The sequence below is a fragment of the Salvia splendens genome, chromosome 1 (assembly GCF_004379255.2).
Source record: "Salvia splendens isolate huo1 chromosome 1, SspV2, whole genome shotgun sequence".
In the NCBI taxonomy this organism is placed as follows: domain Eukaryota; kingdom Viridiplantae; phylum Streptophyta; class Magnoliopsida; order Lamiales; family Lamiaceae; genus Salvia; species Salvia splendens.
In genome coordinates, this window is record NC_056032.1 from 45,547,433 (window position 1) to 45,573,267 (window position 25,835).

At 40.5% G+C, this 25,835-nt stretch overlaps 1 protein-coding gene and 1 pseudogene across 2 annotated transcripts; one reads left to right on the plus strand and one right to left on the minus strand.

The window, feature by feature from the left end:
• Positions 1 to 1,099: 1,099 nt before the first annotated feature.
• On the plus strand, positions 1,100 to 21,277 carry LOC121792643 (annotated as a pseudogene).
• An 86-nt stretch (positions 21,278 to 21,363) lies between these two features.
• On the minus strand, positions 21,364 to 25,384 carry LOC121755611 (protein TIFY 4B-like). 2 transcript variants are annotated; one of them, XM_042150929.1, is made up of 9 exons: positions 25,081 to 25,384; positions 24,847 to 25,013; positions 24,556 to 24,704; positions 24,245 to 24,335; positions 23,982 to 24,141; positions 23,603 to 23,668; positions 22,598 to 22,658; positions 22,309 to 22,508; positions 21,364 to 21,591 (listed from the first exon to the last, which is right to left on the minus strand). In XM_042150929.1, the coding sequence occupies exons 1-9, from the start codon at positions 25,214 to 25,216 to the stop codon at positions 21,584 to 21,586; spliced, it is 1,038 nt and encodes a 345-aa protein (XP_042006863.1). In that variant the 5' UTR covers positions 25,217 to 25,384; the 3' UTR covers positions 21,364 to 21,583. The 2 variants fall into 2 exon arrangements, with proteins under 2 accessions (XP_042006863.1, XP_042006870.1); XM_042150936.1 differs by lacking the exon at positions 21,364 to 21,591 and having other exon boundaries at positions 22,377 to 22,514.
• Between the last annotated feature and the right edge of the window lie 451 nt (positions 25,385 to 25,835).

Genomic DNA, 25,835 nt, shown 5'->3' on the forward strand with positions numbered 1-25,835 from the left:
TACCATCTTCTTCCGTCTTCAGTTTTATCTTAGTTTAGTTTAGTCTAGCTCAGTTCCAGAGATAGTTTAGATAGAGAAGTGTTTAGTTAGAAAGGGCGACCGAAGGAAGCGCTATCTCAAGTTTCCCGCCGAGGACCTCTCGGTTTTACTTGCTTTCGTATTCTCCGAAGTGTTAGCTTAGTTAAATTCCGCCTGTTCGCTGTACTGTTCTGAGTTCTTAGTATAAAATTGAGTTGTTTTGTCTTCGTTCTCACGTTTACTGTTTTCAAGTTCAGTTTAGCTTTTTACTCTTTGACCAAGTGTTTAATCATGTTGAGTGGCAAGATGCTTCATGTTTTCCGTAGCATGCTTAGTTAGTTGAGTTCTTATTTTCAGTATGTCGTTTACTTGATCCAGTAGTAATCAGTGACTTGATCCAGTAGATAGTTTACTTTGTGCCTAGTGTAAACCCAGTAGTTAAAACTCCCAAAATTAAAGCGTGGCAGCAGCCGAACCCTATTCACTATGCACACACTCGATACACTCGCTTCTCTGTGGGATCGACCCCGAACTTGCCGCTTTACTGTTAAAGTAGTGCAAAATTGGGAGTTATATAAATTACATTGGTTGGCTAGTGAGAGCGTGAACGACTTGATCAAGTGGCAACGACACTTGCTAACTGGTCCATCCAGATCAGTTATCTTCCATATAGCTTGATCCACCCACTCGAATCCCTCGCTCAAGTCCTTCCATGCTTTCATTAGGTTCTCATCCTCCTATTGATTTACTTTCTACCACCATGTCCGTCTTGCTGTCAAACTCTCCTCCTCGGTTTTCTATTGTTAATCATGTGAGGTGGATTTTGGATATTCAGGAATATTTTGACTATCACTTGTTCTCTGATGCTGATCGTCTGTTTTTTGTGAGGTTGTTTTTTGACCATACAGCATCTGTATGGCTCCACGAGTATCGACGCTCGAATCCTAATTGCTCATGACAAGAATTTCTGGATGATGTTTATCATAACTTTGATGAGGATGCCATTTACTTCGCCGAGACGAATAAACTTCTCAACAAAATTATGGAAGCAGTGACATATTTAGCAAAAAAAAAAGAGGCCATGGCTAAAAAGGAGGCCACATCTGATTCTATCATCGAGCCCGTTGCAAAAAATGACGATGAGCCAACAACAAATGTCGAGTCTGATCCCTTCATTGAAGAAACGGTAATAAATGATGACGAATTGCCACAAGCGTTAGATGATGCAATGAATTTGGTGGAAACCAAATTTCCTCTAAATTCTCATAGCCCAAAAATTAATGTTGTCATCATTGGTTATGTCAGTGAAGTTGCTAAAGAGATCTCATGCCCAAAGATGATTGCTAAAGATATCTCATGCCCAAATATTATTTCTCCGTCACTCGTTGCGGTCCCAAACGATACAATTTTGTTTGCAGACGAAGATCCAAACAAATACTGCGACAATGAGATGGAAGATTATTTTGCTGACTTTCACCTTGAGGGTAAGGTGGTTTTCAACGGTGGGAGAGATAATAGGGACATGATATTCTATTTTATTCCGGAAGGGAGCTGATATTCTCTCCGTATATTTATTTAGTTTATTTATGCTTTATTATTATTTAGTTGTTATGATTTTATTTACTTTCCATAGTGGTTTGGATTTGATTTGCTTTTGATTTGCTTTCCTAGTTTATAGGAGATCTTTTTATACAACATATATTATAAATATGTATGGAGTCTTTTATTATTATCAAACAGAATGAAGAATCAGTTCTCCCTCTTGGAGAAACCGCTATTTTCCTCTCTTTGTGCTCTCTTTTCATATAATATATTCAATAGGAATTAATCTCATATTAATTCCTATAAGGGGTTAGGGAGATGAGGTGGCATGGATTTAGAGTAATGGATTGGGGGTCTGTGATTGGTGGATTGGGTGGGGAGTGTTGGCAATTGAAACATAACAATGAATATAATAATATCTCACATCGGTGTACACAAAGAGCTTAATCCACTATATAAGTCTCATGGGCCTCTCCTCTTATCACCAATTGGTTTTAAGATGGACCACATGGATTTCTATCATGGTATCAGAGCGGGTCGCCGACTGTGAGTCATATTTAACTGACCCAACAGTATATTTGGGCGGAAACCGAAAAAAAAATGACTGCACCTCACTTTCTATATATAAATATATGTCGATTTCGAATATAGAAATGGGTGTTGGGAGTTATGTGTTTAAATATGTGGAAGGTGCTTTAATGATAATGTATAATAGTACTAATATAATTGATGGATTATTACTTTAAGGCCGTGTTAGTCTTTCGAGATTATCTTTTCGCAACATCGAAGGGTGATAATTTGGAATTATGGGTGTGTCATTGGTTCCATAAGAGTGTCCACTATAAGGCGGACACGCCCAATAGCCCCGCCCCAGTTTTTGTCAATAGCCCCAATTTTGTTGTCCATAGCCCCAAAATTTTGTGTCCGCCACTATGGTGGACACCTCCAATAGCCCCAAAATTTTATAATCAACTTTTATTTTATAATATTTCAAGTAATTATGAACAACTTTATCGGGCTATACGTAATTAGAAGAAGCCGACTATACGAATTAAAAATAAAAATAAAAATAAAAATAAAAATAAAAATAAAAATAAAATACAAATTAAAATTAAAATTAGGATTACACACTAAATTATATTTAAAATTAAAATCACACACTACATTGAATCTAGTACAAATCACTATCAAGTTTACACAACGCCACCACCTCCCCTACGTGCCCACACTTCTTCAATCAAATCGGCCTGCATTGTGTTATGTGATGTGGTCCTGCGCATATCAGCGAAGCGTTGGATCAAATATTCATTGCTCCGTGGTACGCCCATCTGGATCGGCGCGGAGGCGACACCGTGACTTGTACTTGCACCCTCTTCCGGCGCCCATCGCTCTGCCGCAAATCCTTCATCTTCTATTATCATATTATGCAATATGATGCATGCTAACATAATATTCGCGACATCATCTTCGTGCCAAACTCGTGCCGGACACCGTATAATAGCCCACCGCGATTGGAGGACACCAAAAGCCCGCTCAACGTCCTTCCTAGCACTCTCTTGTTTGCGCGCAAAATATTGTTTCTTCGGTCCTACCGGTTGGCGGACAGTCTTCACGAATACGGGCCACCGCGGATAGACATGCCCACCGGTTCCGGTTCCGGCGGTTAACCGCCGAACCAGAACCGGCGGTTCCGGAACTGGAACCGGAACCGGCGCAATATTCCCGAACCGGAACCGGCGCAATTCGGTTCGCGGTCCGGTTCAGGTTCAAGATATTTCGAACCGGAACCGTCACCGAACCGGCGGTTCGGGACGGTTCGGAACCGGCGGTTAACCGTGGAACCGCCGGTTCCGGCGCTTAAATCGAGGCAGGGGGATGGGGGCCGGTGGTGATCTTCAAAAACGGTCGAAACCGCCGGTTTTTCGGCGGTTAACCGGCGGTTAACCGGAAAAACCGGCGGTTAACCGCCGGTTTAGTGGCTTTCGAGGCGGCGCGGAGCACGAGGCGACAATGGAGCAGCTTTTGCAGACGGTTCGTTGACCGAACCGGCGGTTTTATTTCGGAAACCGGCGGTTTTGGCCCGGAAACCGGCGGTTCCGCCGGTTCCGGCGGTTTTCCGCCAAAACCGCCGGTTTTGTGAAAATTCAAATTTTTTTTTTTTTTTTTAAATTTCAAATTCGAATTCTTCCATTTTCCCCCTCATTTTTTTCTATAAATACCCCCCTCTATCCTCATTTACATTCACCCCACTCTTGTGTTAATAGGGGCAATTTGATCTTCCAAAGCAATCAATGCATCTCGAACACACATAGTCAGAACATTATTCAAGCATCTAGCATGGAAAAAATCAGAACAAACTATCTATTAGTACTAATTTTTTCCATGCTAGATGCTTGAATAATATTCTGACTATGTGTGTTCGAGATGCATTGATTGCTTTGGAAGATCAAATTGCCCCTATTAGAAATGCAGCAATGTGTATATAGCGTGTTGATATGTGTTTGCTTAGAAAATGGGCAACATTTTGCAAGAAAAAAGGGTTGATCCCAAGGTAAGAGAACTACGTGGGCTTTGATTCCTCAATAAAATTGTGGATACGTAGGCAACTCAACTTAAATTTGAAAAGTTTAACTTTGAAAGTTTAAGTTGATCTCAAGCCCTTTTCAATTTTTCCTTTTTCCCCCCCATTTCATTTTTTTTTAAATTTACCTTCCGAGTCCGACGAGGCGACGAGCCGACGCCCGACGACACTTGTAAATTATATTACATTGTTGTATGTTGTTGTATTGTATACTTATGTATTGTAAATTGTAATGTATCGTTGTCCGTTACAACTCAAAATCAATAAAATTCATTTCATTTTCTCCTTATTCGTCTTATTTGTGCTTGAATTATGCATTGTCTTGTTCCGATTTGTTGTATAAAGCCAAATTTCAAATTTAAAAAAAAAAAAAAATAATTGAACCGGCGAAACCGCCGGTTCAAAAACCGGAACCGCCAAAACCGCCGGAAAACCGGCGGTTCCGAACCGGAACCGGAACCGCCCGGTTTTCGAACCGGAACCGGAACCGTGAAATAGCCTCACGGTCCGGTTCCGGTTCCGCTTCCGCCAAAACCGGAACCGGCGGTTCCGAACCGGAACCGCCGGTTTTCGAACCGTGGGCATCTCTGACCGCGGATATATTCCATCTGCCAAATAGTAGCCCCTACTGTACTGCGTACCGTTGGCTACGAAGCTGATTTCTGGCCCCTCCCCCCGGCACTCCTCGTTGAAGAGAGGCGACGACTGAAGAACATTGATGTCGTTGTTCGAACCTGCCACGCCGAAATACGCATGCCAGATCTTCAGTCGGTAGTCCGCAACGGCTTCCAGTATCATCGTTGGATGTTTGCTTTTGAATCCAGTAGTGAACTGGCCTTTCCATGCCACGGGGCAGTTCCTCCACTCCCAATGCATGCAATCGATGCTTCCTAACATTCCTGGGAAGCCGTGCACCGACCCGTGCATATCAAGTAAGCGCTGACACTCATCCAGGTTGGGCTTCCGTAGAAACTCCCCACCGAAAATTTCCCGGATCCCCTTACAGAACTGCCTAAGCACCGTGAGGCCAGTAGTCTCACCCATCTGTAGGTATTCATCGAACATGTCCGCTGGTCCGGCGTAGGCAAGCTGTCGGATTGCAGCGGTGTACTTCTGTTGTGTGGACAGCCCGATCCGGCCAGCCGCATCACGCCGGAGGGTGAAGCACCGGTAACGCTCCGCCAAATTCGTCGCTATATAATTGAACAGCCGCTGCGACATCCTGAATCTCCGGCGGAATATCTCGGGTGGATAACGGGGGTTATCCACGAAGTAATCATCCATTAAACGTTGGTGAGCACCGACGTGGTCTCGTGGGATTGTCCGCCGATGAGTAATGGTGCGAGGGATCGGATCCTCCGCATCCTCCGCCTCCTCCGCCAAACGGGCCGCTACCTCCTGGGCGGCCTGGTGTTGCACCTGTTGAATCAGAGCATTCCAGTTGTCTCTCCACAAATTATTCATTTCCGACCCCAAATTGTAGTGAGAGAAATTTGTATAGATGTTGTGTTTGAATGGTGTGAAAATAATGAATGGAGTGGGGTGTATTTATAGATGAATTGAAGTGAAAAAAAAATCGCATGCAACCGCCGCGGCTAATGTCTCCACTATAGGCGCCGCGCCTATAGGCGCGGCTATAGCACCCCCGCCGCGTCCTCGCCGCGCACACGACTATCGCGCGTCCGCCGCATCTCGCCCCACTCGCCGCGTCCACCCCCGCGGCGGACACCCTTCCCATTATAACCCGCCCCGCTTCCGCCCCGCTTTTTCCCCAAACGCGGCTATAGCCGCGCCTCATTATAGTGGACACTCTAACCATCGGTATCGATTTTAAAGAAATCAGAAATATAACTAGTTTTAATTTTTGGTGGTTTTTATTAATAACTTTTTAATGTTTTCTGATTTTTTGTTGAAATCAGTGGTTGATCGCTTGATCATCAGTTATTAATGTTGAATTAAAATCTACTCTCTCTGTTCGCAAATAGTAGTTTCGGTTCACTTTTGCCATAAATAGTAATAGGGTCATTCCATTAACATTTCATTTAAAATTAATATGTACAAGTGAGACCCTTATTCCACTAACTTTTTTCTTCTCACTTTTTTAAATATTTCTTAAAACCCGTGCCGCCCATAAATGAGACTCCTAATGGCGGACAGAGGAGTAACTGATAAAAATGGTACGCACGCTAGACATTTTCTACTACATGAAACCTTTCCTCCCACTTTTGATAAAAAAATTGGCTTAAATTATTTATTTTTATATAGTTAATTATAGTTTATAGTACTCTGAATTTACCGAAATAGCTGCAAATCACATGCATAATGCAAAATTATTAGCAAATCAGGAAAAATGACAAATATATTTGTTGACTAATTAAGCAAAATCAAAACAGTTGTTAGTACATGTTTGTCATGGAAGTTTTTAAGAATTAAGGTCAACTTCCAAAAGACTTTTTTCTTTTTTTAATGGTAATTACCAAGGGTATCCACCGGCGGACATAGTGACTATTATCTGCACCGATTTGTAGACGCCTCAATAGGTGAGACAGTTTCCATCACTCTATTTATACTACTTGCATGTTTCTGTAAAGGTATATAATGCTAATAAAAATGAAAAACATCTTCATGGATTAAGACTTTGAATAGTTGAAATTCTATTACTTGTAAAATTATTAATATTATAATATTTTCCTTTCTAATAATGTTTGTTAAAGCTATCCAAATAAAATTGCTAATTCTCATGAACAACTGAGCTTACTGTCGAGTTGTCCCCTTAATTTCCTCAAATCATACAAAAATTTCAAATTCGTTTTTATGGCCATTCACAAAGTCAACGGCCTGTAACTATAAAAACTCACTTTGGATAGTGATATGATAAATGATTAATGCTTGTGATAAAAAAAATCACACTTGGAATAAATACAAATGTAAAACACATTTTCTCGTACAACTTTATTTTCGGCGGCCACAATCATTAATATTATATTTAAAATTTCAAACAATCAATTCAATCATGCAATTAATTCCATTGGATGTAATCCAAATACACAATATGGTAACACATATTATGTGTACATAATTTATAGTTTTAATATAGGAGTAGTATTTTTATTACAAAAACATTACATCAGGTTAAAGTGAGTGAGTGTTTAGAGAGAGAGAGAAATATAGGCAAGTGAAATAATGTTCGATAGAAGAGAAGACAGAGCTAATGGTTGAATTTTAAAGGGTATTTAATTTTTTAATTCTTTGATAAATTAAAGAATACTAATACTTCCTCCGTCCCAGAAAAGTATGAACAATTTCTTTTAATTTTTAGTTCGTTCCTGAAAAGTATAAACATTCTAATTTTAGAAAATCTTTTATCTTTAAAGAGGTGAGACTCATTATCTACTAACAATACTTTAATTACTTTTTCTCTCTATCTCTCTCTTATTTTATCAATTATGCATTAAAACATGTGTCGAATCAAATGTTCATATTTTTCAAGAACGAATGGAGTAATATTTTATGAAATCTATATATTAAGGGTTGAAATGTCATTTTAACGTAAAAGGGGAAATTTGGATTTTTTTTTTTCTCTTACTTTTTTTTTCAAGCCATAGAAATATATTAGTGTTTGAGATTGGGCATGTGTGATCAATGTACTCTATCTAACAACATTCATTAAGTTAAAGTATTTAGTTAAAAAAACAAAAAACACGAAACGATTTAATGTTGGCGTATATAATTTTGCAACTAGTATAGGACAATGTTCATGATTTTGACACTGTTATTTTCACTTTTGTTTTTATATGTGATTTTTATCCTTGTCTAGCTAAGGCTAAATGATATATTCATTATGAGATGCACAATAAATAAAAGTTAAGTGTATAAGAGCATCTCCAATGGCGGCACTGGGGAGGAGTGCCGGAAGGGGTGGGACCGAATCAGGGCTGGAGTCTCCTAATTTTCGGGCTTGTACTCCAACGCCCTCCGCATGCAGAGCAGTGGCCAAACGGAGGATGACTGCAGAAGGATAGCGAAGAAAGCCTTCCCCCAGCCCGGGTTGTATAAGGAGTTCACCTACTGGAACTGCTACGAGGTGCTGAACGACTCCGAGAAGTTCCGGGCAGGTGTCGACACTGGCTGGCCGAAGAAGCAACGACTGAACTATACCGGTGATTACAGCGGCAGCAGCGGCGGTTCCCACGACCCCCCCGAGGATGGGGAGGAGCTCCCGTCTCCGCCATCGTTCCCTCGCCGAACTCGCCCGGTTGGTCAAATGCGGGCGCAACGGGAGGCGAGGGGGGCGCCGGAGGGTCCCAGGAGGTACAGTCGGCATCCCCCTTGGCCAGTCGACAGAGAATCTCAAATTCTTCGCGCGTCAACAAGCGCGCGCTCAGATGGCCAAGACGTTAGCCGAATGGCGGACGGCGACGGGCCCCGAGGAGAAGAGTTTTCTTCACGCAATGCTTGTGAGCATGCGTGACGATTTGAAGACCGGGGCATTTGCTACCTCTCAAACTCAATAGTATAACCCAAATTATGTAGGACCTTGTTTCACACACACGCGAAGATGCAAAACTTAATGATGGGGCATTTAATTATTGGATTTCAATGTTCACCACTAAAAAGAAGAGAATTCCATACAAAACTTACAAAATTTAAAAATTATATTAATTAAAAACCTAAAATTATAGTCGAAAATGACAGTCGAAAAACAGATCATTAAAACCCTAATACTACACATCATTAAAAGTTAAAAAAACACATCATGATACTCCACAAACTCAGTTAAACTCGATGGAAAATTTTAAAATTAATATCCTAATTAAATTTAGGAACCAATAAAATTTAAATATAACACTCCAACAATGTACAAAAGATTTAAAAGATGTGGCGCTGGCGTGAGGAGACAGGTGTCATTAGCAAAATTAAGCTATTTTGGGACATAAAAATAAAATAAGAACATGCGATAATAGGCATAACGCAATCCAAAGATCATATGTAATATAGCTAAATTTATGACAAGAAATATGTAATATAGCTAAATTTATGACAAGAAATATGTAATATAGCTAAATTTATGCATCTTGTCAGTGGCCCATACTTGTTCTCGAACTTTCGGTATAAAAAATTTTGTTCTCGAACTTTCCCTATATACTTGTTCTCGAACTTTCGGTATAAAAAATTTTGTTCTCGAACTTGCTAGTAATTCATTTGTAGAATCTCTAGGAGCATAGATTTTAATAATTTAGGCCTCGGAAAGAGAAAATAATATTATAAAAAACAGAATTGCTAATTTTATATTGAAAGAAATGAAAGCATGTAATAAAAGTCCAGCAATGGGTGTGGGGTATAAACCGCAACTAATTTTGTCGCCCACCGAATGTCGACTCTATCCTCTACTAATATTTTAAAATTCTAGTATCTAAATATTTAGAAGGATTTGTATAATATGTATTCATGTAAATATGTATTCATTTTTATTGTGAGTACTAGGAATGGTTTTTAGTACTTACTTCTATTGCGAAACACTAGGGATGGACGAAGATTTTATATGTTCCTAATATTTTTTTTTGTGTTTTTCTGAAAAAGTTGTGCATCCCTACTATTTTTAATTAACCCTACCCTATCCTATCCTATCCTATCCTATCCTATACCCTCTTAATCTCTATATATAGATTCAAATGGGAATATTTCCTAATGTGGAAATTATTTTCTGTTGGTTTCTGGATTACAAGAGATAAAAGTCGGGCGTAATACAACCCAAAGAAGGAATACAAAAGAAGTAACTGAACTAGAATGAAATTACAATTGGAAAAACGAAACAATAACCGTAAAAGTGTTTAGCCGAGTCGAGGAGTCCTCTTCCCGCAAGACGAGATACGCCCCGGTAGTGCTCTCGGTTTGGCGTGTCGTCCCCAAAGGTAAAACGGCTACGTCTCTGGTGAAACAGCACCGCAATCAACAGAGCTCCAGCGAACTGGATGGAGGAGAGGGCAGAGCTTTCGACAGAAAAACAATGCAGAGAGAGAGAGCTTATGCTTGTGAATGGTGTAATGTGTGTCTAATGTAGTGGAATGGCTAGCCTATTTATAGGCCAAGCCACCATGCAGGGTCAACCAAGCCATGAAGGCTCATCATAGCAGATTCGCAACCGTCGGCGGTTACAAGAGTGTGGCAGGAGTGTGCCATTCGCGTGTGGAGCGTGTGCTTTTCTCACGTGGCAGCTTTGACTATGCCACGCTTAACGACGTGTCAAGTCACTTGGATTGCTGACTCAGCGGTGGTCTAAAAAGATTATTACGGGTCCAGACCCGAGCCCAAAGACCAAGATCCAAGACCCAAGATCGAGATCGGGCCCGGGCCCGCGACCACGACCACGACCACGTGCACGGGCTCGGGCGGGCGGGCGGCGGCGGCGCGCGCGTGTGGGCTCTTTCACCCATCTTGGTCCACTATAATTATTAAGTAACATAAAGTCACTTAATTTAAACACATTAAAAGATGTGTCACTTCTCCAATGTGGGATAATTAACACTCGTTAATTATTCCCTAAGCTCAAGCTCCAAGCTTTAATTAAAAGCTAATTACGCCCAACTTTAATCAATTATTTCTCACTCACCGGAAATCGGATTTGAGAAAGTGAATATACTACATTTATCTACGTAAAATGTAGATCGACGCTATATCATTTAATTTCACAAAATTAAATGTCTTGTCATATTTATTATTTGGTCAAAATTCATTGACCGGGCATATTTAATCCATGTTTTTTACAATCCCCCACATGAGTGGAAATAGCCGAATGCATATGCATGCAGACACAAGCTCAACCATCGAGAGGTATATAAGCATAAGGATAGGTAGTTGTTGGCTTTGAACCCTCCATAGTCGACACCATCGGATACACATGCGGCTTAGTAGCGCGATGCTTTGAACTAATCCCCCGCAACGTGCACCGAGACAATGGTGTTAACGCTTAAACACCTCAACCTCTTCCGTTCTCACGTTTTGTGTCCATTACGGTCTTGGACATCACTTTGGATTCATAAGTGCGTATTATGAAGCGACCACACTTCGCACTTACATAGGTGATTCTTAGTTAAGTACCTTGCCATACTTGGTCTCTTTGAGAACTCCATCTCTTTGAGATCCTTAAGAACCATTAAAAGTCATAGACTTAGCCTTTACCACTAGGCAAGTTCTCCAACACTCGATTGCTCTCTAGGGAATAGATATAGTTGAGTGTTTCTCATGAACTCTCATAGCTTAGTTGTCCCTTTGAACCAAGTTCTTGGGATCTCCAGTCATCATGGTTGGGTTACCACTATGATAATTCTTTAGTTTGTGGATTTCAAACTCATTCCCTCTAGCAACTTATTCATTTGATCACGGTTTAACCCTTTGGCCAGCGGATCCGCTAGATTATCTATTGACTTCACGTAGTCAATTGTAATCACCCATGTTGTGATCAAATGTCTCCCGGTGTTGTGTCGTCGACGTATATGTCGAGACTTACCATTATAGAAGCCATTGTTTGCCCTTCCAATAGCTGCTTGGCTATCGCAGTGGATCAGCACTGGTGGCACTGGCTTAGACCAACATGGAATATTTTCAAGGAAGTTCTTAAGCCACTCGGCTTCCTCACCAGCCTTATCTAAGGCAATGAACTCCGATTCTATTGTTGATCGGGCTATACATGTCTGTTTTGTGGATTTCCACGATACAGCACCACCCCCAATAGTAAAGACGTATCCACTTGTTGAAAGTGAGTCTCTATTGTCGGATATTCAATTTGCATCACAGTACCCTTCAAGTACCGTGGGGTATCTCGAGAAATGTAGCCCAAGATTTTGAGTATGTTTTAAATATCTCAAAACCCTCACAAGAGCTCTCCAATGCTCTTTGCTTGGATTACTCGTGTAACGACTCAACTTGTTCACGGCACAAGCAATGTCAGGTCGAGTGCAATTAGTTAAGTACATAATGCATCCGATGACCCGTGCATACTCTTCTTGTACAACGGGCTCGCCCTTGTTCTTGCTCAAGTGAACGTCGAGTTCAATTGGAGTCTTAACTAGCGCGCCATCATAGGCTTTGAATTTATTCAATATCTTCTCAACAGTCAACATAATGTGATTGAGTTAAGATGATTCCATCAGACGTTCTTAGAATCTTCATTTCAAGAATTACATCGGCTAGACCCATGTTTCTCTTTAACATGGCCTTTGTGTCGTTAATTACTTGAGTGTTGCTACCCAAGATTAATATATCATCAATGTATAGACACACTATAACATGGCCGTTATTAGTGCTCTTGATGTAGACACATTTGTCGCACTCGTTGATCTTGAATCCATTTGATAATAGGGATGTCAATCGGGCCAACCCGTTCGGGTTCGGGACAACCCGTTCGGGTTGTCGGGCCATTCGGGTAAGGGCTATTCGGGTTATGATTTTTCGAGTTATAAAAGTTCGACCCTAACCCTAACCCTTCGGGTTTCGGGCTAACCCACCGGGTTATTCGGGCCAATGCATATTTTTAATTCTTTTAATATTTCAAAAAATAATACATATTTAAAATTTTCTTTAATTATATACATATTTTTAATTAATCATTCAACAATGAAATACATATTTTTAATTTTCTTTAATATTTTTAAAAAAGATTAAGTTATTTAAATTTTAATAACTTATTCATTACATAATTATTTACAAAATATCTATCAATAGTATGTTTATGTTTATGTTTATGTATTTAAAACATAAATCAACACTTTGTTTCAAAATTCAAACACAAATCAATTCGTAGAAAATTAAATAAAATTTTTATAACGTGAGAGGTGCATCGTAGATGTAACAAAAATATTTTGAATTGTTAAAGAGTGAATTATCAAGATGCTAGCTAATTGGAGTAACTCTAAGTTTTCTTGATTTATGATTGGTCAAATTTAATTTATTCCAGCTGTAAATAAGTCAAATAATAATTTATCTTTTTTTTTAAGAATCATCAAAGTACGCATAATTCAATGACGAAGCGGCGTCAAAACACTTTGCACTATTATATTGGAAATATACTAAAAGAAAGCTTCTATATACGAGTATTTATAAATCCATGAACCACATGGTGATTTTTTTCGTGATCTTATATAGTCGGTTGACGTATTTGGATTTTGCATGGTTTTAGAGGGTTGTCTTGGATGATTTTGATTATATTTCTATATTTTGGTATGTTTATTGAGAAATGATAGAAAATTGATTAGAAAATGTTTGTTGAGAAATGATAGAAAATTGATTAGAAAATGTACACAAAATATGTGGATGTGCAGCAGCCTTGTTTGAGTCAATGTTTCTCGCGATTTTGAAGTCTGATAAACCTCTAATACATATCATTCTCTTCGTCTTCAAAAGAGCTTCACGTGGATATATTGCACGCCTCAATCGGAGCTTTGTAGAGAAAGTTATGACCGTTACAAAAACTGCTCGCTGTGCAGAAGCCTTCAACCCGACGGGCAGACCCGTAACCGGAACGGGTCAGCCCGCCTAACCCGACAACCCGAACGGGTCAGCCGGAATGGCCCGATTTTAAATTCGGGCTGCGAAATTATAACCCTAACCCTGTATTTTTATCGGGTTATTCGGGCCGGCCCGCGGGTTCGGGTTACATTGACATCCCTATTTGATAACATCACATTATCAAACTTCAAGTGCCATTGCAATGGCGCTTGTTTCAATCCATATAGAGACTTTACGAGCTTGCATACTTTTTTCTCTTGTCCAGGTACTACAAACCCTTCGGGTTGTTCCATGTAGATTTCATCTTCTAGTTCACCATTTAGAAACGCGGTCTTTACATCCATTTGATGAATCTCAAGATTGTGCAATGCAGCAATAGCGAGAAGCACTCGGATATATGCAATCCTTGTTATAGGTAAATAGGTATCGAAGAAGTCATGTCCTTGTTTTTGTTTAAAACCCTTTACTACTAATCGGGCTTTATATTTATCCACTATTCCACCGGCCTTAAATTTCCTTTTAAGTACCCATTTGCAACCTAGAGGTTTCGCACCTTCAGGTAGATCTACCAACACCCAAGTGTGGTTTAGCAAAATTGAATCAATTTCGCTTTGAACAGCTTTTCTCCAATGTAACCCGTCTGGGCCATCGAAGGCTACTTTTATAGATGTTGGTTCTTCATCTAACATAAAAGCAATGTAGTCAGGACCAAATGTTTTTGGTGTTCTGACTCTATTACCACGTCTTAGTACTGTATCCTTTGGATCGGGCCTTGCACGCTTGCGCGATTCAGGTTCCTCATCCACTGATTTAGAACTAGTGGCTTCAATCTCCACTGGTTTAGAACTGGTGGCTTCTTCTTCAATTCTTGTCCCAGAATTGGTTACGACTTTTTCTTTGTCTTTGCAAGGAAATGTATTTTCGAGAAACACGGCATTCCTCGACTCAATTGTTGTTCCTACAGTAATAGTCGATATTTCAGACTTGTGAACAACAAATCGATATGCACTACTATTAAGTGCATATCCAATGAAGATGCAATCAATCATTTTAGGTCCGATTGTAACTTCTTTGGGTGGAGGAACCATCACCTTAGCCAAACACCCCCACACTTTGAGGTATTTATAGGATGACTTTCTTCCCTTCCACAACTCATAAGGAGTAACATCTTTTCCTTTGAGAGAGATTTTATTCAAGATATAGTTGGCTGTCAATACAACTTCCCCCCACATGTTATGTGGTAATCCTGAAGTCAGAAGCAGTGCATTCATCATCTCTTTTAGAGTTCGATTTTTGCGTTCTGCAACACCATTAGATTGTGGTGAATATGGTGCAGTCGTTTGATGGATTATACCACTTGCGTTGCATAACTCCTCAAACATGGCTACATATTCGCCTCCTCTATCGCTTCGAATCGTTTTGATTTTACAACCAAGTTGATTCTCAACTTCGTTCTTATAATTTTTGAACGCTTCTATTGCTTCATCTTTACTTCTTAAAAGATAAATGTAGCAATACCTTGTGCAATCATCTATGAAAGTGATAAAGTACTTTTTACCACCTCTAGTTTGCACCATCTTTAAATCACATACATCCGTGTGAATTAATTAAAGGGGTTTTGTGCTTCGTTCCACCGAGTGAAACGGCAACTTAGTCATTTTTGCTTCAAGATAAATTTCACATTTATCTTGAGTATCCACTTCATTAGCCTTTAGTAAATCTAAATTTACTAATCTTTTGATGGCTTTTGAATTTACATGTCCCAATCTACAATGCCATAAATTTGAACACTCAGTCAAATAAGAGGAAGTAGATGCTTTATTATTATTAGCCAACGGCTTTGCAACACTGCGAGTTGCTACACTGAGCTTGAAAAGTCCATCGGTTACATAACCTTTTCCGAGTGACTTTCCAAACTTGTACAATGCAAACCTATCAGACTCAAATACAAGTTTAAACCCCTTATTAACTAGTATTGATCCTGACACTAGGTTCTTGCGGATGTCCGGGACATGCAGCACATCCTTCAAAGTGATTGTGACGCCAGACGTCATCATGAGAATCACGTTGCCAACGCCGAGGATTTCGAACGATGCTTGATTCCCCATGTTGATCTTCCTCCCTTCAACAGCATTGTAGGAGGCAAACTTGCTCCTATTTGAGCACACTTGAGCAGTAGCGTCGGTGTCGATGTACCAGCCACCCTTGTTATCAACAAGGTTAACCTCTTCAGTGACCACAACATTGAGGTCGTTTTTATCCCAGTCCTTGAACTCCTTCTCAACGACGTGGGCAGCCGGCTTCTTCTTCTTGCTGCTGCAGTCCTTTGCAAAGTGGCCCGGTTTGCCACATTTGTAGCAATCGCCTTCAAACTTCTTTGTAGGCTGCTTTCCCTTCCCTTTGTCATTTGGACGATTTGGGCGAGGGCGTTTGTTGGAGGGACCGCCCCGCTCCAACAGATTGGCTTTGGCTTCAAGTGGGGTGAAGCCCTTAGCCTTTTGGTCGTTTTTGCGCACATCAGCCTCAATGCGCAATTTCACGATCAAGTCTTCAAGGGTCATCTGCTTTCGCTTGTGCTTGAGATAGCTCTTGAAGTCCTTCCAACTGGGAGCAAGCTTGTCAATGATCGTGCACCTTAGGAATTTGTCGGGCAAGGTCATCCCTTTAGCCACTAATGCGTGGATGATCATTTGGAGCTCTTGGACTTGCTCCATGATAGGTCGAGAGTCGACCATCTTGTAGTCCATAAACTTGGATGCTACAACTTGTTCAGTACCTGCAACATTATCTATGCTATACTTCTTTTCTAGGCTTTCCCACATTTGTTTAGATGTAGTTACATTGGAGTATACATTGTAGAGGCTATCATCTAATGCACTTAAAATAAAAATTTTATATAGATAATCCCCTTTTCTCCAAGCTTCATAGTCCGCCATGACTTCGAGCCTAGTCTCTTGGTGGCTTGGCGCGGGCGGCTCGTTTTCCGTGAGGAAGTTGGCGACGCCCAATGTTGTCAAGTAGAACAACATCTTTTGGTACCACCGCTTGAAGTCAGATCCTCCAAACTTTGGTGGCTTCTCGGCAGGTGGCATCATTCTTGGTGCCAAAGGTGCCGCACTTGGTCCATGGAAGGAACCAATTCCGTTGCCCCCGAAGGAGCCAACAACATGGTTGGGCATAGAGCCCCCACCATTCATGTTGGGCATAGAGCCCGCCATGATCGTACTATCCCCGAAGGGACTAGCACCCGCATGAGACCCGAAGGCCCCAGCACTCGATCCATTAAAGGATCCGAAGGAACCACTAAAAGTGGAACCAACCGATCCACTCGAGGTGGATACACCAGTGTGCCCAAGGGGGTTAACGAACTCCCAAGGGATTGTTGAAGAAGATGGGTAACGCCCTGGAGTGGGCATCATCGTCGGAATCGACAAAGTGTTGACCGGTCCAGTGGTCGCCATGGTGGAGAATGGCGGCGGTGGAGGTGGCAGCAGCGGTGTTGGATTCAGTCGACATCTCCAGCAAAAGGTGTTTTAAGTTTTGAAAGTTTTAGTTCAGTTTATAGGTCCAAATTCCTTCAAAGGCAAGCTATCTCGCCTTGCGATTGTTGGTTTCTGGATTACAAGAGATAAAAGCCGAGCGTAATACAACCCAAAGAAGGAATACAACAGAAGTAACTAAACTAGAATGAAATTACAATTGGAAAAATAAAATAGTAACCGTAACAGTGTTTAGCCGAGTCGGGGAGTCATCTTCCTGCAAGACGAGATACGCCCCGGTAGTGCAGCCTACATGAGATTTTGCCCGGAGGGGAGGCCGCGAACCGGGGAGGAGTGCCGGAAGGGGTGGGACCGAATTAGGGCTGGGGTCTCCCGATTTTCGGGCTTGTACCCCAACGCCCTCCGCATGCAGAGCAGTGGCCTAACGGAGGATGACTGCAGGAGGATAGCGGAGAAAGCCTTCCCCCAGCCCGGGTTGTATAAGGAGTTCACCTACTGGAACTGCTACGAGGTGTTGAACGACTCCGAGAAGTTCCGGGCAGGTGTCGACGCTGGCTGGCTGAAGAAGCAACGACTGAACTATACCGGTGATTACAGCGGCAGCAGCGGCGGTTCCCACGACCTCCCCGAGGATGCGGAGAAGCTCCCATCCCCGCCATCGTTCGCTCGCCGAACTCGCCCGGTTGGTCAAAGGCGGGCACAACGGGAGGCGAGGGGGGCGCCGGGGGGTCCCAGGCGGTACAGTCGGCATCCCCCCTTGGCCAGTCGACAGAGGATCTCAAATTCTTTGCGCGTCAACAAACACGCGCTCAGATGGCCAAGACGTTAGCCGAATGGCGGACGGTGACGGACCCCGAGGAGAAGAGTTTTCTTCATGCAATGCTCGTGATCATGCTTGACGATTTGAAGACCGGGGCATTTGCTACCTCTCAAACTCAATAGTATAACCCAAATTAGGTAGGACCTTGTTTCACACCCACACGCGCGCGAATATGCAAAACTTAATGATGGGGCATTTAATTATTAGATTTCAATGTTCACCACTAAAAAGAAGAGAATTCCATACAAAACTTACTAAAATTTAAAAATTATATTAATTAAAAACCTAAAATTATAGTCGAAAATGACAGTCGAAAAACACATCATTAAAACCCTAATACTACACATCATTAAAAGTTAAAAAAACACATCATGATACTCCACAAACTCAGTTAAACTCGATGGAAATTTTTAAAATTAATATCCTAATTAAATTTAGGAACCAATAAAATATAAATATAACACTCCAACAATGTGCAAAAGATTTAAAAGATGTGGCGCTGGCGTGAGGAGACAGGTGTCATTAGCAAAATTAAGCTATTTTGGGACATAAAAGTAAAATAAGAACATGCGACAATAGGCATAACGCAATCCAAAGATCATATGTAATATAGCTAAATTTATGCATCTTGTCAGTCGCCCATACTTGTTCTCGAACTCTCCCTAAATACACTTGTTCTCGAACTTTCCCTATATACTTGTTCTCGAACTTTCCCTATAAAAAATTTTGTTCTCGAACTTGCTAGTAATTCATTTGTAGAATCTCTAGGAGCATAGATTTTAATAATTTAGGCCTCGGAAAGAGAAAATAATATTATAAAAATCAGAATTGCTAATTTTATATTGAAAGAAATGAAAGCATGTAATAAAAGTCCAGCAATGGGTGTGGGGTATAAACCGCAACTAATTTTGTCGCCCACCGAATGTCGACTCTATCCTCTACTAATATTTTAAAATTCTAGTATCTAAATATTTAGAAGGATTTGTATAATATGTATTCATGTAAATATATATTCATTTTTATTGTGAGTACTAGGAATAGTTTTTAGTACTTACTTCTATTGCGAAAAACTAGGGATGGACGAAGATTTTATATGTTCCTAATATTTTTTTTTGTGTTTTTCTGAAAAAGTTGTGCATCCCTACTATTTTTAATTAACCCTACCCTATCCTATCCTATACCCTCTCTAATCTCTATATATAGATAGATTCAAATGAGAATATTTCCTAGTGTGGAAATTATTTTCATTCTTTCAACTACTACTATAACACATATGGCCCATTGCTGAATATATATACATCATGTGAGAAGCAACAACATTTTCATATTTTGTGATTCCAACAAAATAATGCCGAATAGAATATAGTAACCTAGCTAGTAATTCACAAAATATTCAAAATATGTTTCAATATTGGCAACTTAGTGCCAGCCTCAAAGATTAGACAAAATTAAACAGATTGTGTTAAGAAAACAAAATTTTGTATTGACCGAGATTTAGCATAGTTTGAAGAGAATAACATGTGTGTGTGACTGTGTGTTTGGTGTGAATAATTCTTCGTGTTTGATGTGATGGAATATTGAACTAGATTTAACATTGTTTGTAGAGAATCCCTTATCAAGGTTCCCGAACCTTCTTCAATTCTTCCGTGCTATAAGCCTGTTGAATACGTTAAAGTGCTAGCTGAAATTCATGAAGAACTTGAGTCGTGTCACCCTACAGAAAGGTCGAGTCTTTACTTGGTGCAGTATCAGGTCTTTAAATTCTCCTGTACTAGCTGCCTCTTGTTTGCAAGTGTTTCTACACGAGCTTCCTGTCTCACTGAATGATGATCAGGTAGTTGAATTGTTGTGCAGTTTGGATAGGCTACAACGGTCAATAATGGCTGGACCTGCCTCGTTTCTATCTCGCTCTCGAGGATTACCGATCAGCTTTGTGCGATGTGCAAGCGATTCTCACATTGTCTCCAGATTATAGGATGTTTGGTGGGCGAGTTGGGGCTTCCCAACTCCGCATTCTTGTGCCGGAACATGTTGAGAGCTGGACAACTGCGGATTGCTGGCTACAGCTCTATGATACATGGTCCTTAGTCGATGATATCGGATCACTGTCTGTAATCTATCAGATGCGCCGAAGGGCGTTCTATACTTTAGACAGTCTCTACTTCTCCTCTGGTAACTAATGGCTCAAATCATTCATCTTTAAACTTGTTTTTTTTTTTATAATTCTGATGAATAATACTATATGTGATCAGATTAAACTGTCCAGAAGCAGCGATGCAGCTAGCTCGTGAGCATGCATCAAGTGAACCCGAAAGATTCGTATACGAGGGGGGGATCTTATACGATACAGGTCATTGCGAAGAAGGGCTACAGAAAGCTGAGGAGTCCATTAAGCTCCAGAGATCTTTTGAAGCTTTTTTCTTGAAAGCTTATGCTTTAGCCGACTCCTGTCAAGATCCGTCTCGCTCGTCCACTGTTGTATTGCTTCTCGAAGAAGCTCTGAAGTGTCCGTCAGATAGACTTCGCAAGGGTCAGGTACGATGCCTTCCTCCCCCCCTTTGGAATTTCGAATCAAGTTTGATTTGTTTAGCCACGAAGGTTGCTTCATCTTGAGAAACAGTCCTTGCATCCGTATATTAGTTGGGGAATTTTTTGAGTTCGTTTGATCATCTTATCCTTCAAATACTATCGTATTAAGTGTTCGACTAATTTTCTATCCTGATCCCAGGCGCTGAACAACCTCGGAAGTGTGTATGTTGACTGTGGGAAGCACGATGCTGCAGCTGACTGCTACATCAATGCCCTCAAGATCCGGCATACTCGGCCTCGCCCGTGTCCATTACCTTAGGAACGACAAGAATGCCGCATATGCCGAGATGACCAAGCTGATCGAGAAGGCAATGAACAACGCGTCCGCGTATGAAAAACGGTCAGAGTACTGCAAGCGCGACCTCGAGATGGTCACCCGCCTCGACCCTCTTCGGGTCTACCCGTACCGTTACAGAGCTGCAGGTTAGAAAAAAAAATGAACTTGTTTGATTTTTCTAAAATCTCACTATCTCTCAAAGTAAACACCCTTTTCGACTTGCAGTTCTGATGGACAGCCATAAGGGTAAGGAAGCCATCGCTGAACTATCGAGGGCAATAGCGTTCAAGGCGGATCTTCATCTTCTTCACCTCCGGGCTGCATTCCACGAGCACGTTGGCGATGTTATGGGCGCGCTGCGTGACTGTCGAGCTGCGCTTTCCGTCGACCCAAATCATCAAGAGATGCTTGAGCTTCATAGCCGTGTGAACAGTCAAGAACCTTGAGGTTTTTGGGTCAATTGGATTATCCCTCCTAACTTACCTTAATTTTGTATACTTATATTCAGATAGGGAATGGATTGACTAGAAACTGAGGTAATCAACAGCTCCATTTTGAAAGATTGTCAACATCCGATGAATTTGACAAGTACTACTGTTTAGTTGTCAATTAAACTAAGGGATGGTTGAACCTAATTGACACAAGATGGCAAAGAGCATACATGGGAGGGATGAGATAGTCAACCAACGAAGAACAAACTCGGCCCTACAGACTCGCGTGGTACAAAATTTCAACAAGGCGCGTGCATCCACCTATACACCTGCAACGTAGTAGTTCGTTAGAACTCCATCCTTACAGTTTCATTTTCTTAGTTCTTTCCAGTTCCCAAGAAAAGAACACAACAAAGAAGGTGAAGAAAATCTATATGCAAAATTTAACATCTAAATGGAACAGCTATGTGATAGCAAAGTCAGTGCAACCTTTGGTTATCACTTTGAATAAATTCAGACATATCTCACAAATGGGGAAGAGATTTAAGGTCCATAGTAATGTGACAAAGATTATCTGTACGAATATATTGATTATATATTTAAATCGATTAATTTTCCGGGGCTTGCACAAGCACTCGTGCAACCTTTGGTTAACATTATGAATAATGTAATGAGATGAGCATGAACTATCAGTTTTTCCAACAAATTGTCCAATGAGGATGTTGCTAACAAAAGAGTAATCCAATGGGATGATCATTCTGGATTCTTTACACAGAATTTGCTATGATACATTTCCTTAACAATCAGCATATTTATCATTTAATTAGGTGACAAAAATCTGGATTGAATATTTATTGTAAGGGTTTCAAGGTCTTTCATTCTTTACCTATTCATATTAAGTGTAGGTGGATATATTAAGGAAATCAAATCTTGGCCACTATACATAATCATTAGGTCAATTATTGTGGCCAGCAAGAAAATAGGTATGTTTCGAGACAAGTCCAAGTAAGATCTAGTTAAAAGAGCTTTAAAAGGAATAATCTCACCTTTGTAACTCAGACCAGTAGAAAGGCAAACTTTCTTCACTGAATCATTTTCCATCGAACTGCACCGTGTAGGGTTAGAAGGATTTCTGATTCGGGTTATGGAAGTGTCAATTCTTGGCAGTTGATTACCCATTTGATGGTTAATATAAACATCCAATCTCGCACACGGGGTCATTCCAGCCTTTCCCTTGCTCTTAAACCTTCACCTAACAGAGATATGAGGAAACAGCAAACAAGAACCAGAAACACTTGCTAGGTTTTTTTATTCTTGTCAAATTATTCGGGGTACCTGTCTTTTCTCTTCTCAAGGTATCTTTGTACAGATGCTTTTCTGGTTGACGGTCCTTCCACTGATTTGAAGACGAGAATTTACATTAGAATGAAATTTTCTGAAATATGCCATTAAGTTCTTTCACAGCTCATAGCTTTAGTTTCTCTAGATAGTTTGCAGACATACATTTTAATATTGCATCAGAGCAAGCACAAATGCAGATTGTATGAAAATCAAGGCATTATACACACTAGACCACATTTATTACACAAGTGGCGTAAAATAAAGCCATTTTGTGCAGAAGAAGTTTCAGAGCGATGAGGCTAATTTATATCAACAATGCCATACGAAGCACAGTGGAGAGGTGTTTAGATATGGATACATAGATTAACAGTTGCAATGGCGCACCAAAATGAAAGCATTTGATCTTACAAAATCTCAATAAATTTTCTTTCCCAAAAAGAAATAAATACTATACTATTTCACTCAATACATGATAAGATCATTTTGCTCAAAGGAAAACATAGTTGAACTCAAACCAAAAATGACAAGGGACCAATACAACTAGTAAAGACAAAACATTTACAGCTAAGTTTGCTCTAACTCTTTGGTTTTATCTTATTGGCATTCGACATGATATCGTGCTCACCCTATCTATCTAATTCGCATCAACCATTTTATCAGGATAACTGGAAACTAGACATTCATCCATCCAAAGAGCATTATCTGAAGCAGTTACAAGAAGGCCATATCTGTAACACTGGGAAGGAGATCGAAGATTCAATGCCCATCAGCATCATTTCGCCTAGGATAGGTAACTTCACTAATTATTGAGTAGTTGATCATCGTTGGCCGTTTGGGTTGAGAGTAATCTCTTTATGTATCTTGCCACAAATAAATAAAGCAAACTGATGTATTCCCAATGCAATTATACAATAAATATAAATTGAAATACCAGAATGGCTATTATATAACTGGTAATCCAATACCAAAAGAACTTCAGACAAGTGTCAAAATGCTTACCAGGGGTTTCTTCCCGTAGCTTTTTTGTTTCTTCTCCAGGCAGTGAGGTGCTTTCATTCATTTTCTCTGCAAAACCAATTCAAAAATCCAACAAAGTTAATTGTTAGAGGAGAGTAATTTAAATATATTTATATATAAAAAGAAAGAGAACACCAAACTCTTCCAGGAATTCCTGGAACCAATCACAATCAATATAGACGGCTTAAAGGGGTAAGAATAGTCAGCATCAGAACTAGCATTCTTCAGGTTCTCTTACACAGGTGTTAAATATCACAAGCATGCGATCACACAAATTTCTGATCAATGCAGAAAATGAAGGAAGCCTTGTGAAAATGAATTAAACTGTTAACCGATAGTCCCAAGACAAAGGCATCCATACCTGCTGGGAGAGTTGGCAATATAAGAACAGCTGAATCCTGACGAGCAGAGCTAACAGTTTTTGGGATGCACGGTAAAGGTTGCAGTCCTACAGAACCATCAACTGGCTGTTCATCCGGAACCTGTAGAGGACTTGCAGCAATATGCATTAATGTCCGTACCTGAGAAATACAACAGTTTGTTATGGTAAAGATCCACGGACATCAAGTCAAGCGACAAAAGAGGAACAATAACCTCTAAGTAGGGCAACAAAAGCCTCAATACCTTATCTGCAGGGACATCATCATACACATTCACTTTGCCACAATAGAATATTGTCATTTGGCCGAGAGGCATAGTTCTCGAACCTGGGGTTCTGGAAGAAATAAAATGCTCTCTTCATAAAAAAGGCAGAGTAATGTACTGAATTTAAAGAACAACATAAAAACAAAGAGTACATAACTCATAACTCAGCTAATTCACTGATTTATTGAACATGTCGCTCAGCTCTAGTACTTATCTAGGAAGTAAAATACTTAATTCCAAAAACAACAATTTCACGGTGTAGAATTGAGCAAAATTAGTACAGTAATAACCTAAGCTGAGTAGATTCATCATTTGCGGCGGCAAAACGGCTAGACAGAGCACCCGAAGAATCAGGTTTGTCGAGATCTTTCACAGAATGCGGCGTCGTTTCCTCAGCGGATAAAGAATTCTCCGCCTCAGCAGTTGTTCCTCTGGGAACCTACATTTATCAATTAATAAATAAAACAGATTTTGTTGCAATAACTCAATTCTAGGCAGAACATGCGCATATTCTATTATTCATCCATCAATCCCCAAATTCCATCAAGCAATTAAATAATGAACCAACAAGAACTACGCACACTCTCCAGAGCAACATTGCTGCTGCTATCGGTATTGTTAGGGCGCGAAATGCGGAGGCGCTTGCGCGCACCAGCAGCGTCCGAATCCGGCGTCGATTCGAGGAGCGTCTTGAGCATTATCACTTGCTGAATCGCCTGAGACTTGTTCCACGAAGGCCTCCTCATTCCTGCGCCAAACCAAACTTAACGCCAAAAAACAATAATAGCGCCTGATTGTTCGGTACAGCTCGGTACCTTTCTCCTTGAGGTAACGGCGGCAGTCTTCGCGAGTGACCTGAGCAATGTCATCCTCCGTGAGCAGGTGGAGCGGCTTGTCGAGCGGCGACTTAGCGGCGGTCTCCTCCGGCGGCGCGGGGCTAGATTCCGGCATCTATTCCGATTAGCTCTCCGGCGAAAGCGAGGCGGCAGATCGAGGGCTAAAGAGGGGAATTCGAGCGGAATTTGAGGCTATTTTGGTAAATTCGAGGGTGTGGAGCGAGTGAGCGTGGTGGAATGGTTGTTGCGGGAAAAATGGCCGCGGCGTCGCAGCTTTGTCATAGTGCGCTATTTCTTTTTTAACTTTTTTTAATTTTTCCTTTTTCTTTATGGGTTTGGTGGTGGGGCCCAGGTTCCATGTAGATGCATCCCTAGAGTGCCACGTAAGTGAAATTTATTTATTTATTTTATTATAAAATATCAATAATGGTGTATTTATTATTTATGTTCGACGTAACTCGAACCTAATACTTGTTAATTGGATATAAACGTAAAGTTGCACTTCATTCTCAAATAAAAGTGTGTTTATTGGAGACGACGGTTGTGTCCTTTAGTGTTTTCTGTCACTAAGGGTGTGATTTTGTTACATTTCCTTTATTGTCTGCAAAAATAAAAGTGGTATATATATTTTGTGGAATAATTTGTGATTTAAATTTGATGGACAATTAAATATAGTGATGAAATAAACTGCAATGAAACATCTATATATACTAATATCTTCGTTCATAAAAAAT